Here is a 15,652-nt window from a genome sequence, read left to right on the forward strand (position 1 = left end):
GAAGTGTAAAATATTTTGACATCAACGATCTATTAAACAGGGAGCGATTTTTAAAATTTTTTGAGAGACATTTAGATCCTTCTCATCTTAGGTGCATTAACTGTATGTCTTGTACTGAAAGGAGAAATTTCTTGGAAAATATCTTGCAATCTTGCATGTGGTAAAATCTATTTAATGTAATTTAATTTAGTTTTATAGACAGCCAGGCAGAATTGTATTTGTAGGAGACAGGAATACATATATATATTTATATTTATTATATTTATATGTATATATGTGCAGGATTCATATGATATATATGAGTGAACATACACATGCCTAAATACATACATACACATATGTATATACGTGCACATAATTGCAGCATGTGTGTATATATAAAATCATATATATTTATATTTGTATTTATGCAGGATTTATATATATATGAGTGAAAATATACACACACGTACATATATGTGCACATAATTGCAGCATATGTGTGTATATAAAATCACATATATTTATATTTATATATGTGCAGGATTATATGATATATATGAGTGAAAATATACACATGTACATATATGTGCACATAATTGTAGTGTGTGTGTGTGTGTGTGTGTGTGTGTGTAGAGACACACACATACAAGCCAATTACACTAAGACCTATGGATGATCTACTCAAATAACTGAAGGATGAGAAAAATAGCTAAATCTCATGTTTTTTCTTGTGATTATATCATGGTTTAAAGAAACTTTTGGTTCTTTCCAAGCAATTACATATAAAAGAGTCTGAGCAAAACCAAATGGGGGGGTATGACCATCGACTACACATGTTCTCAGATCAAACCACGGAAGGATCGCCTCTGTGGACTTTAGGGAAATGTGTGAGAGAGAACCCTATATGGGTAGCTTTGCAAAGAGACCTGGGCTTCAACAAATAACGTTTAAGATAAAAGGTTTAACTTTTCTGTAAATTTGTATCACTCCAATTGACGTTTATGCAGAGGCTGTGGAAGTTAAGAGTCTGGATGGACCGACCATCAGTGACCGTGAGCAGTCAGGGATGACTTTGGAAATAGGACATGGAAATCGGTCTTGAGTGAAGCTTGAAAAGATGAATAAAAATGGGAGACTTGAAAGGCAGGGAGGGTCTGGTTATAAGTACAATGCGTGGTGTGAGCGTAGCCCTAGAAATGGAAATGTTTGGGAGACGTGCGGAAATTAAGCTGGACAGTTAGGCAGTAACAGAGAGAACCTCACACTAAAAACACACGGAGGAAAGGTCAGATTATGGAAGGCCTTGAAAGTCAGCCAGTGGAGACAGATGACCTTTTTCCAGAAAATAATGAGAAATTTTACCCAATTTCTGAATAGGGGAGTGATCAGTTTAAAACAGTACTTGAAAAGGTTATTTTTCAGCAAGGGGCTGAGAAGGTTGGTGGTGGGGGAGCTGAAGTAGTCAGATCACACGTGGCACTCTGAGACTCAAACTGAACATGGTAAATTTCTTCACAAAAAAGGAATTAAAGATGGGGCTCCAGGAACTGTTAAAGGAGGTGCACGAGTGTGTTTTACTGTGAGATCTGCTGCCTGAGCTAATGCATCGGATTACCACCTTAATCACAGACGAAGTCAGCACTCGCACAGCAAAGCAAAATCCCGTTCAAAGAGTCTATTTCAGATGCTAAAATAATCATGTAACACGGTTAATTACATTAATTGGCATCTGTTTTAGCAGAAACCTGTTAAATAAAAGCAGCTCAAAAAAGTTAACTTTGACCGGTAAGCTTGTCCCATGAACCTTAAAGGAAGAATTTTTGGCTTTTTTTTTTTTTTTTTTTAGTAATTCAATCTACAAAAGCTTATGTTATAAGAAACATCATTTCTTCAATTTTTTAAATAGAAGAATGTTGAGATAAATAAGATACATTTTAAATCTTTGAAAAAGCAAGTGTGTAAAGGTTAAAGGCCCAATGCTGTGTATAATGCCCCAAGCACACATTCCTCCTATAAAGCAGGCATATAGTTTTTAAGTTTAAAAAAAAAAAAAAACATCTGGGAGGTAAAAATAATCTGCTAAAATATGGACTATTAAAAATGTGGTTCATTTTTTATGTGTCTAAAGTATGCATAATAGCTTTTGATACCAGAGATACATTAGAAATATTTTCTTAGCGGAATAACAAAAAATTAGCAGAGTGACCACGGGGTTTTTGTTTTGTTTTCTTTTGTTTTTATTGTTGTTTTAATAACATAAAAGGCCTTCTTGGCCCATGGATTTTGGCTCAAAGGGAAAAACAAAAGAAAGCAAAACAATAAAAAAGCACGTTCTAATGAAAGCAGTGATACTTAAATTTTTTAAAAATTATTTAATCAGCATAAGAATTGAGTTGTGACTTATATTTAAATATTTGTATATACTAGAACTTGATTTTAAAATTAAGGAAATAACTTGGGGCACCTGGGTGATTCAGTTGGTTAAGCATCTGCCTTCGGCTCAGGTCATGATCTCAGGGTCCTGCGATCGAGTCCTGCACTGGGCTCCCTGCTCAGTGGGGAGCTTGTTTCTCCCTCTCCCTCTGCCCCCCACTCTTGTGCTCTCTCACACTCTCTCTCTCAAATAAACAAAATCTTTAAAAAAATAACTAAAAATAAAAGGAAATAACTTTAAATTAAAAAAATCTCAGATATTCTCTTCCAGTATTTAATTCCTGCTACCACCTCAGAGATTGGAAAACAATCAGTTCAACAAGTTACGATGAAAATAAATAGCTTCTGTTTAGCCTCAGTAAGCATATATGTGGATTTGGGCATGAAATTGTCCAAGACGATCACAAATACCGATATTTTGGTCATTATTAGAAGCAAATCAGATTTCGCCCATAGCAAAATGAATTCCTGAGATCTTACCAGATGTCACCCAGATCTTATGTCTTCTGAAGCACTAGTCCTTAAAATGTTTTGTTTATTTTTTGGTTATATTTCTCAACAGCTAACCCTATTATTGTGGAGCATCACTTCAAGGCATGCACAATATCCAGTGAGCTACACAGATCAATAAGAAGGGCACAAAGGAAGAGGGGCTGGAAACCAACCTCATTCACGGTGGCATAGTAGTTCTCGTGTTTGAACGTGGGTGAGTTGTCATTCCTGTCCCTCACCACGATTCGAACTTCATGGTAGATCACAGTGCCCACCTTCTTGTTGATGCATTGGACTTGCACCACGATGGAGTGTATGTTCATCGGGGGCTGCAATTACAGAAGTTGCATTTTTTTGTTAAGAAAAGCACTGAAACAGAAGCTTCTCACTTAACGGTCAAAGCCCACCTGTTTCATAAAATATCCTATGCTTGTTTATTTTAGAATAAGAATAATCTATAAAAATTGATCCATTTGCCCCCTTTTAAGGACAAGAGAAGGCATCTGTGATTATTTCACTGTTTAATTTATTTGTGTCTCTGAACATAGGATCTCAGCAAGCATGTGGACCACCAGAGGATCGGTGATGAGCACAATCACAGAAGTAGTGCAGAGATGGAGGGAAAGAATGGAGTCTGTCACTCCAGAAAGTAAAAAAAACAATGATATGAACTTGCAATCCATAAAAACGATGTGTTAATGATAAAATCCTTGGGGAAGAGGGGCTGCATAATATGTGTGCTCATTTACACTTTTGCAAAAATATAGGTTTATAGCCGATAAAAATTAAAATGTAATCAGAAGAAGAATCTGTTCACAATCCAACCAAACTTACCTGTTCTAGACATTTAAATGCTTATTTGCTAATCTTCCTTTCTCTAAATATACACCCATTATACACACACACACACACACACACACACACACGGTGAATCATCCCATGTTTGTAAATACAGATTTATTACAGTATTTGGTATGAACTATGATGCTGTATCACATGATTTAATGCTACTCCATTGAGTCTATAGCATAATTTGTCTTAGTACAAACTGATAATAAGATGTTCTATGCTGTCGATTTTTATCATTATAAACCATATTTCAATAAATAATCTGTACATAAATATGTGCCCACTTGCCCCCTTTTTAATGATAAATTTCTGAAGATGAAAAGTGTCTTCCAAAGGGCACTTAGTAACTCAGGTCACACAGCCAAAAGGTTTCAGAATTGGGATGCAAAACTACATCTCTGACCTGTGAGTCAAAGTGTTTAATGCTACAAAATATTCCCTTGCGGTTTTTAAATCTTCTTCAAGCTTCCAAAATTTTCCCTCTAAAGACATCCTTTTATCAGAATGACGTCTTCTGGCCACTCGTCTGAAAGACAAGGTCCCCAGTCGGCTCTCTCCTTCCAACTTCTCCCCTCACTGTTTATTTTTCTTTATTGCATTTCTCCCCTGCCTCTTGGCATATTACTCATTTAACATATTGATTTCAGTCCACCTCCCTTCACTGGCTTGGAGGTCCATGAAGCCTGGCGTGTGGTGTTGTCATGACAAAGGCTGTCTGCCCAGTAACCATACTGTGCCTGAGTAGATACTCGTGCACTCCTCACGTCAGACTACGTGGCTTCGTGGCTTCTGGCCAGTTATGGTGACCTACTAACCATACACTCGGAGCAAAATCTCTCAGTGCTTAGCTTACGCCTCTCTACAAATAGGGATAAAAACACCAATATGATAGGATCACTGTAAGTATCACCCAAGGTTACCCTATGCCAGGCACACCTAGCAGATGTGATTTTTTTATTTATAAAAAGTTAAATTCCCACAGATGTGATTTTTTTAATTAATAAAAAGTTAAATTCCCAAGAAAGCAAAATACATGGAATTTATAAAATACAAACTGATAATCTTGGATTATGAAATAACTTATTAAATATTTGGATTGAAACCGATTTAAGGACACAGCAATGATCCCCGGAGGCTAAGATAAGCTCATTAAAAATGTCACATGCTGCATTTCTAAGTGAGGAGAATGCTGTAGAGACTATATCTAAACTGAAGCAAACTTTGCTGAATCTCAAGGTAATTTTTACAGCCAGGAAAGAAAAGGTAACTTTAATTTATTTGTACCGGACTGAATAAATGTACCTAGAGAGAATAAATTTAAGAATCATTAACATATGCAGGAAGGTATCTGGTGAAGGGTCATATAGCTCTGTGTTCTAATATATACCCCATTTCCCTTTTAATTACTGACATAAATGAAGGCATTAAAAATCTATGAATGTCACAAAGCTCAGAACAATATATCATACATTTAATGATGAAAGGCAACATTCAAAATCATTTTAATAAGTCAGAATGCCAGGTTATATAATGATATATTTTTACAATAATAAATTTAATTCACCTCATTGGTATCAGGACAAAAAAAAAAAACCCTTAATTACCCATGTACAATAATAAATGGCTACAAACATTAACGTGAAAACATAATTGTGACATTTTGATGAGTAAAAGATGGGTTTGCACACCAACACTGTAAATGGACTGCTGGGGCCGTAATACAAACTTTATATTCCTTAATAATATCAGATGCAATGATAGGTGGACTATATTTAGCACCATTATATGGGCAGACAGTACGTGAAGTCTGAACACCTTGAGTAAGTGTGATAAAAACTGAGGATATTTAAGCCAAAAACTGCAAGATGCACCAGACATCTGAATGGTTATTTTGAGAAGATCTATTAACTTATTCATTGCAGAGAGCAGAAATAACAACAATGAATAAAAAATATCACAAAGCTTTTTTTTTCTTCAATATAAGTAGAGAGTTTATATTAATCCAGAGCAGCACAGAATAGAATGGACTATCGTATAAAGCAAGCCCATCACTGAAAATTTGCAACCTTGAGGCAAAAAGATCATTTAAAAAGATTAGGTCTCTCTATTTTTACTATGAGTTTGAAAATGTTTTCTTTAATAGATTTTTAAGGAAAGTCCTGCATATTTCAATTATAAAGTAAAACAAGACAAAACAAAACAACCAAAAAACACAACCCCCCCAAAAAACCACCACAAATACAAAAAACAAAACAAAACAAACAACAAAAAAACCCACAACTCCCCCCCAAAACCAGCACGAATACAAAAAACAAAACAAAACAAAAAAACAAACACGTGTACTGTGAGCCCTTCACACCCCTTAGAAGTCAGATGAATTAAGTTCTTCTAAAGTTATTTATCTTCTAAATATTACAAGACACCTATAAAAGCATTTCCCCTCAACTTCTAGCGCTATACTGAGTGGGAGCATGGGAGCTCTGAGAAAGAGAGGTCACAATCTTTGCAAGAAGGGAGTCAGATGCACTGGGCACTGAGCTCCTACGTAGTCCTGCGACATGCCCATAAATTAGACATAACCAGGTCACTTGGAAATCTGGCCGCTCTCAGCTCTAGCTCCCTATGCAACTGTGAGTAGCGTGGATAGGCCTTAGCTTACAATAAATTCCAACCATAATGGATCTCGTTGAAGGCTCGAATTCCCTGCAGCTCATATATAACACACATTATAATCTTGCCTTGGAATTGATTCTATTCTGCTGTATAAGAAGGTCATAAATATATCAAGTGCAGTTCTACAAGTCAGTGAGAGTTTAGGGACTACAAAATGCTTAGGAATCTGATAGGGAAATTTGGGGTTATCTTTCATACCTGGTGGCAAAAATAAGTCCTGTCAATTTTATCTTCCCTAATTCTCTTACATTGCTTCATACATAAAGAAGAAGAAAAAAAAAAACCTGTGTATAAATTGTTTTGGGCTAATTACTTAAAACAACTACCTTTCATATATACTTAGACATGTCAACTACTCTCCCACTTTAAAAATGAATGTTTAACATAATATCTGAATGCATATGTTATGTTAGCCTACATGTGGGTATGGGTCTCGATATGCTTAGGTATTGATATGGTTTCATAAGGTTTTGAAATGATATATACCAATAGTAGATGGACGTTATCTCTGAAGAGTATGTCTGAAAGTAGAAAGTAAGGAAAGAAAATTTTCCAACGAATATGTAAGAATTTTGTAATTTGAAAGAAGACAAAAATTAAAAATTTTATTATGAGTTTTTCAGACAGTCACTTAGGATTTAACATGCATGGGCGCCTGGGTGGCTCAGTTGGTTAAGCGTCTGCCTTTGGCTCAGGTCAGGATCCCAGGGTCCTGGGATCGGGCCCCGCATCGGGCTCCCTGCTCGGCGGGGAGCCTGCTTCTCCCTCTCCCACTCCCCCTGCTTGTGTTCTGTCTCTCGCTGTCTCTCTCTCTGTCAAATAAATAAATAAAAATCTTAAAAAAAAGGATTTAACATGCAAAGTAAGGTTTTTATAAGAAATTCACTGATGTGAACAGTGCTGATTATAGCTTTCATCTTTAATCCAAGGGGAACTGAGTTTTCTCAAGAAATCATGTTGTTTGGAGGCCTTCTGGTTTAAAGAGAAAACAAATTTTTAGCCAATCCGTATAAGACTTGATTTTATTTTTCCTAAAGCAAAGGCCAACTTTACTCAATCCTCACAGGAATGAAAGGATTTTGTCATGATTTGTCTTCCTATGTACTTACTACCTTTACAAAATGAAAAATCTTCATTATTTCACAAATCAAGCAGAAGACAGTGAAAGGAAGTAAGATACCGCATGTTATAGAAACTAGTTTTAAATAATGAAGCAAACTTAAAGGAAATGGCTGGCCAAATTATGAGTGTCCCTCACAAATTAAAGTTTCATAATAAATGGTGTATTGACATAAGTTGCCTAAAGAAGAAAGTACTAGTTTGAAAACATAATTAGGATAATGTAATATTTAGAGAAATTTTTCATAAGCAACTATTAAGGACATTTGGTCTATTTAATTGTATTTATTAAATTCAAAATTCAGTGTGGTTTGGGATTAACATGTAGTCCTTGTGAGGTAAGCAAATCCCATAAAACTGGTATGACATGAATATAAATATAAAGCAAGTCAAGAAGTTTTGAAGGTTTTAGAGTTTAGAGCAAGAAACTACATACCAATGTAACATGAAGAAATCTTTTACATAGAGAGTGGCATTTAAGGCATTTCTTGGTAGTAGATGACATTCAACTGATGGCTGAGGGTAAAGGTAGTTTCTGATAGATTTAAAAGGGTACCAGGGAGGGGATCCCTGGGTGGTGCAGACGGTGAAGCCTCCACTCTTGGTTTCAGCTCAGGTCCGATCTCAGGGTCGTGGGATCAAGCCCCATGTCGGTCTCTGCGCTCAGCACAGAGTCTGCTTGAGTTTCCCTCCCTCTGCCTCTCTACCCACTCTCTCAAATAAATCTTTAAAAAATAATAAAAATAAAAAAGAGGACCAAGAAAGGCCTGATCACAATGAGAAGGCATCTACTGACAAGATCAGAAATGTGTGTGGGGCACTGGATGTACAACAGGTTGAATCATGACATAAGGTGAGAGGACTATTAGGAGATTGGCCCAAAGTCCAAGCGAGGACTGAGAGGCGCATAGTGCAGCTATGCTGTTGGCCGTGGAGGCCAGCAGGCCGTGGAAGGGAACGTGGGCAGCTCGGTGGTGACGCAGACACTGGCCGGGGGCCAAGAGTCAAGGTGCAATGTGCAGCTACTAACTTAGGGTCTGGAAGACGAGAAGGTAAGATGTTTGGGATTTCCATGAACATGATTTCTCTCTGTTCAAAGCTTTAGAAAGTTTGCCCAGAGTTTTTTGATAAGTGTAATAGGACTATGCCAGAATCATATTTTTCTTTCTATTAGTGTTTTAATTATCAATGTCATTATGACCATTACTGTCCCATGCTCCATAGTGACGGGGGGGATGCTGGTCAAGTGAGACACTCATTTGGATTTCAAACATCTCATGTGATGCTCCTTTACTACTGAGACCTACTTTACATGCCAGACAACATATTTTGGTTGTTTTATCATTCATAACTCTTCATTTTACACCTTCACATTCTCTCTCTCTGCCTTTCTCTTTTCCCGAAGGAAATCTATGAAACTTCAGTAAATAGAAATAAAAATAGGGAATACAAAAATAATGACCATCCGGGCAAGACTTATGGACTAAGCTTGAAAACTGTCAAAAGCTCCTATATATACACTGTCATATAGAAGTTTTCTAGTTAAATGCAAATATTGGAAGCTTGAGAAGCTTTACATTTTATTTTAATCCCCAGAAATTTCCATAAAGATTATTTGTTATTTTACTTATTAACATTGAATCTTAAAAATATTTGTTTACATTAAATTTTCATTTAGTTCTATGCAGCAATAACTGTTTGAATGTTTCCACTAAGAGGTAGTTTATGGCCTCAATGAACAAAGTACAGAAAACATGATTTAGAATTCCTTCTCTGGGAAACACACTTTCCCCAACCACTGAAGAAAGAACAGGTGGAAATGAACATGGATCTACCATGTGGACAAGCCCTTCTCCCTGTCTTTGAGTCAAGCTGGTGAGTAATGAGGTGCTCTCTCTCATCAATTAGACAAGACACAGTGCCTGTGGTCAGTCTGCATTAAAAGCTTACAGGGAGCCGGTGAAATGGGGTGGACATCAATAAGAGCCAAAGCTACATACAGCCAAAGAAATGGGTGGAAAAATTATAAGTACACAAAAGAACCTGATTTGTGGGAAGAAGAAAACTCAACACATACACAGAGAAATGCAGAGATTAGAGATCATGTGGTCCAAGAACAGGTAGTTTCCTCTGTCCCTGATAAATTTGCAATATTGCTAAAATTGAAATATTTTTCATTTCTATGATGTTGATATTCTTAATACTCTTCACCCATTGACTTGAGCTCATCTGGAGGTATTTTTGTGCCTTCCTTATAAGCCAAAGGACTTTGAGTAAAATCAGAATATTCCTATGCAATGGTCTGAATGTTCTGTCCCTTTAAAATTCACATGTGGAAATCCTAATGCCCAGTAAGATGGTATTAGGAGGTAAGGGCCTTCAGCTGACTGGCACATATGTTTCAATGCAGAAAACATTCAACTTCAGGCATGATTTAAAAATGTACTGCTTCAAAAAGGCAAATATCCTTTTGTTATGCTACTTATAAAATATATCTTGGGGAGATGAGGGTAAGAGGCAGAAATTCTAACACCTGGTGAGTTTCATCCTCTACTTCTTATTCTTCTTTAACAACATGAATCAGGTGATTAGGTGATGAGATTAACACCCTTATAAAAGAGGCCTCAGAGGGCATCCTGGTCCTTTTCCACCATGTGAGAGTATAAGAAGTCTGCAACCTGGAGAGGACCCTCCCCCGACCTTGCTGGTTTCATACACTCAGCCTCTGGAACTAAAAGAAATAAATTTCTGTTGTTTCTAAGCCATCCAGTCTGTGGTATTTCATCATAGCAGCCCAAATGGGCTAAGACACTTAGAAAAGCATCATTGTATTTGAAAAGCACAGTGGAAAAAATTCCACTCACAAAATATTTCCAGAGCAATTTTCCCCTAAGAAGTACTAAAATAAATTCTACCCTGGTGACAATAATATGGAGTTTTTGCAGCTGTTATTAGGGTCAAACCCTGATTATTGGCTCTGTTTTGCTATTCAGAGCATTCACATTTTTTGTTATGATTCATTATATTCATAAAATGAACAACTCAAAGAATGTTGGCAACCACTTAAAGAGCTGTATGTCAGGAAACTAAGAGAATGCAGAGGTAGGTATACTTATATCAGAAAAAAAGTAAGAGATTCTAAAACACAGACTGTAATAAGAAGCAAAGACATTACATAATGATAAAGAGGTCACCCAATGAGAGGGCATAATATTTGTAAACATTTATGCACATAACATAGGGGCACATAAATATATAAAGTAAATATTAACAGACCTAAGGGCAGAGACAGACAGCAATACGATAATATTGGAGGACTTTAATGCCCCACTCACATCAACACATAGATCATTCAGACAGAAGATCAATAAGGAAACATCGGCCTTGAACAACACATTAGACCAGATGGACTTAGATACCCATACAGAACATTCTATTCAAAAGCAGCAGAATATACTTCTTCTGAAGTACCCATGGAATATTCTCCATGACCAATGATATGGTAGGCCACAAAGAAAGCCTTAATAAATTAAAGAATGTTGAAATCGTATCAAGTGTCTCTTCCAACCACAATGGTATGAAACCAGAAATCAATTGTAAGAAGAAAACTGGAAAATTCACAAATACCTGGAGATTAAACTACATGCTACTGAACAAGCAACCAATGGGCCAAAGAAAGAATAAAAAGAGAAATTAAAAGAATACCATGAGACAACTGAAAATTGAAATATAACATACTCAATTTAGAAGATGTAGGAAAAGGAGTTCTAAAAGGGACATTCATAGGGATAAATGTCTTCATCAAGAGATCAGAAAAATCTCAAATAATCTAACTTTACACCTCAACGAGCTAGAAAAAGAACAAATGAAACCCAAAGTTAGTACCAGAGTGAAAATAACAAAGATCGGACCAAAAATAAATGGAATAGAGAATAAGAGAGATAACAGAAAAGGTCAACAAAACTAAAAGCTTTCTTTGAAAAGATTAACAAAATTGGCAAACCCTTAGCTGGACACAGCAAGAAAAAAAAAAAGAGAGAGAGCGAACTCAGATAAATACAATTAGAAACAAGAAGGAGATATCACATCTGATACCTCAGAAATACAGAGGATCATAAGAGACTACTATGAATAATTACATGTCAACAAACTAGACAAGACTGCAAGAAACGGACAGATTCCTAGAAACACAAACCTAACAGGACTGAATCATGAAGAAACAGAAAATCTGAACAGAATGATTACTAGCAAGGAGATAGTATCAGTCATCAAAAAACTCCCAACAAAGAGAAGTCCAGGACCAGATGGCTTCACTGGTCCGTCCTACCAAACATTTGAATGAATACCAATCCTTCTCAAACTCTTCCAAAAACAGAAGGAACTCTTCTAAACTCATTGTATGTGGACGCATTACCCTGATACCAAAGCTAGACAAAGACACCACAGGAAAAGAGAACCATCAAGAACTGCAAAAAGACTTGATGTCCAAAATAGGAGATTGTTTTGAAAAATAATCTCAATTTATTCATCCAGTAAAATGCTATGCAGCCATTAAAAACAATTATATATACATTCATTCACAAAGAAGGATGTATATTACAAATCACATTAAACAAGCAGGCTGAAAAGGGGGCACCTGGTGGCTCAGTCAGTTGAGGGTCCAACTCTTGGTTTCAACTAAGGTTGTGATCTTGAGGTCCTGAGTCTGAGCCCCACACTGAGCTCTGCACTCATCAGGGAGTCTGCTTGAGATTCTCTCTCTCCTTCTCCCTCTGCCCCTCCCCTCCATGCTCTCTCTCTCTCTCTCTCTCTCTCTAAAATAAATAAATAATTTTAAAAAGCAGGCTGAATGCATTATATACAGTATGATATAAAGACACATGCCTATATATATATACACACACACACACACACACACACACACACATATAGCTTGAAAAAATACACAGCAGGATAAATATTAAATACTTTCTTTAGATGGAAAAGCAATGTTTGTACATGTGCTTTTTATTTTCTGATATGTGCACCATAGGCATGTATTATTTTATAATTAAAATTAAAATTTCCAGTTGTGATTAGATTTGGACTAAACACACTGATTTTCCGTGCTCCTCTCCTAGTAGCAACAGTCTATGCTTCACATAAAACAGAAGGGTGCTGGGTGAAGAATTTTCAGAATAAAAGCCTTTAGATGGATGAATAAAGCCCTGAAAGCACTGTGGCATCAGAGTGAGCAATTCAAAAGAATTTAAAAAATTTCAAAGGTTAATGTAGGACATGGTAAACTGCACTGAAGTAAGAGGTTACACTGAGATTTATTTTTTCTGAGGCACATGGCGATCACTTTCTATTAAGGGAAATGTGGCAGGCATCTAATAGCTAGGAAGATACGTAGGGAAAGCATTAAGACTAGAGCAAGTTACTCCAGTTGGACAGGATATAAGAGTACAAACGCAGTAAATAATCATTCCTTCTCTTGGTTCCCTTTACAATTCCTGATTTTGAGATGTAAGATTCTCTAACAATTTGGGAGTAAGGAAAGTAAGACAATACTTTATCCAAGGCAAGATCTGTACCGTGGGGTCTATGTAAACTTCGTAGTTAGGCAAACTCTTGAATTTGAAGGCACCTAATTTATTCATGAGCAAATAAACTTTTTCTTGGGAAATGAGTCCATTGATTTGATCAGATTCCCGACCAAGTGCTCCCCCTCCCCAAAATGAAGACTGACCAACAAATCCATCATTCAAAGAGCGGATTTCAGCCTAGTACCATTATTTCCTTGATTTGTGGAAATTTAGTAGTGGTAAAAAGCAATTAGGTGAGCCTCCAAGTATTTCTTAATGATGCAATTCATTCCTGATATGTTATAGTGCTTTGACAGTTCCTTGACATCAAACTGTTTTTTCCACTTTTATTGTCACTCTAGCTCGATGGCCCCCTTTGCCGGCTAGCAAGTCCACACCACTCCTATTCTTCTTATGGTTCTGACTTCTATGCTACTCCTTTCACTGTGTTTATACTTAGACTTGTACCTCTTTGCTTAAAGCCAGCTCACACATTTATCCAAGAGGAATTCCCTGACACCAAAACCCAACTATTCAGCAGCATGGCTTCTTAGTTAATTAGCTGAGTGGACTTAGACATTCTCCACCTAAAAAGAGTACATGAGAACAGCAGGCTAGCAAAATATACAACAACAACGATACACAACAAAACAGCAAGCAAACAAAAATCATGGAAAGCTAACAGAAGATAGATAACCTTTTATGTCTTTAAGAAAGACTTTTTTTTTAAAGAAAGACTTTTATAAAGCAAAAGCCATCTATCATCTACAAGACTGCATAAAATGAAAAACATGCAAAAGGGCATCATATCAGAATAGGATGAGTACACCTAGCTATGGAGACAGATAAAAAATCACCCCCATTGCTTTACTGTTCTCATTTCCCCATAGACAAGTGCTAAATGTTAGACTGGCTATGTCTAAATGTATCACATAGTAGATATATGAAAAAAAATTAGCAAAACTTTAAGATTCCTTCCACCTCTAAAATCCAATGATTCTGCAAAGCATCTGTAATCAGCAAACTCTGAAAGCTACTATATTTTAGGTGCATTCTGTGTCTAGTTGAGTCTTGCCTTGAGCTCATATGAACTCTCATCATCTCTTTAGTACTGTCTTCCGGTGATCTCAACGACTGTGTTTGCCAACTCGATATCCTGCACATATGTGAGCCTGTGTTTGGCTTTTTATTTATAGATTCTCCTCTACAATATTCACTTCACAATTGATATCCTTTAGATGTCCTTGTCTACAGCATCTTTAGACAATTCAGGTAGGTGTCCACTGACTACAGTTTAATCTACAAAATATCTTGGCAAGTTTAACTAGACCATAACATTCCTAATTGAAACGGACATTTTAGTAGAAGGAAATTAGTTTTGATTATTGTGTTTAAAAAAAAACCAGCCCAGATGATTCTTTAAGTGATACTTATGCATATTTTTGTAGTTATTACCTTCAAGTCAAACCATGTTAAGTGTATTCCCATGGTACTGTTTCAGTTTTGCTTATGTCCAATAAATGCTGCCCTTATCAGAAATAAAAAAAAATAATACGAGGGAAGCAGATACTTATCTTTCAAAGTAAAGATAATTTTTGGTAAGTGATTAAAATAATGTTTTAGGTTGGAGACACAGAACACACTTTATTTATACTGAAGGATATCATTGCTCTCTACTCATAATTCAGACTAAGAACTTGTGCTTTTCATATGAAATGAAACAAAAATGTTCTCAAAAGACAATGATTTTCCAGCAAAACAGTAAATTATTATAATTATCTATTAAGTTAAGAAAAGGAAACGATATAAAATAACAGTGGTCTAAAAGAGAGAAATATTCTCTAATTCTGCTAGCAGGTTGCATTATGAAATGCATGGGACTTGGATATGAATGTCCCTAATCATGGCCAGTACAGGATGCCTGCAGGTAATGCGGCTGGGGGCATTCTTGCAGCATGCCAGACTGGGCCGTTATCCAGACTGCTCTCACAAAACTGAAGACATATAAGATAAATTAAACAAAGACAGCAACTGTCCTTTTTCCATTTTACACCTTCTAGGCGCCCAGTCTGAATTGTGAAGTGTGGGGTAGAAAGAATGTGCTGTGATGGAAGGACACAGTGAGTGGGGGGCGGTGGGGCAGCATCGAGGCGGACTTCTTCCCCTACGTGGACCCTGACAGTCCCGCCCCTCCTCTCCACCCTGCCCAGCTTCCCCATCCGTGACCACAGTTCCATCAGTGGCACTGCAGCCCCCCAAGAGGACAAAGACAGCCCATCCTGGTGGGAGAGTCCTCTGCCCTGCCCACCTCACCACAAAGCTGATAGACTCTGAATTTTAGATGTGAAATGAATGAGGGGTCCTCCACCCCACACCGCACTGTAAAGTGGATCATAAATCTGAGAGACTCAGGTTCACCAAGCTGAATGTCTGACATTTGGACTTCATAACCTGGAAATTTGGAAGTAGGCATGTTGGGATGTACTCCCAAGGTCCTGTACAATTGCTGTTATAACCAGCCCCCCTGGCCCCCCCCC

The 15,652-nt window shown here is 36.9% G+C and overlaps 1 protein-coding gene across 17 annotated transcripts in view; it reads right to left on the reverse strand.

Moving 5' to 3' along the window:
* The window catches only part of PCDH15 (protocadherin related 15), a 781,344-nt gene that overhangs the window by 527,224 nt on the left and 238,468 nt on the right, over window positions 1-15,652 (reverse strand). For all 17 annotated transcript variants that reach the window (XM_088020022.1, XM_088020021.1, XM_088020020.1 and 14 more), the window contains one exon: window positions 3,081-3,236. In XM_088020022.1, coding sequence (XP_087876148.1) covers window positions 3,081-3,236 — 156 coding nt within the window. The remainder of the gene's footprint in view (window positions 1-3,080; window positions 3,237-15,652) is intronic.

Source organism: Eumetopias jubatus, unplaced genomic scaffold (assembly GCF_037043125.1).
Source record: "Eumetopias jubatus isolate StellerSeaLion01/CBP00866 unplaced genomic scaffold, mEumJub1_p1.0 scaffold_17, whole genome shotgun sequence".
Taxonomy (NCBI): domain Eukaryota; kingdom Metazoa; phylum Chordata; class Mammalia; order Carnivora; family Otariidae; genus Eumetopias; species Eumetopias jubatus.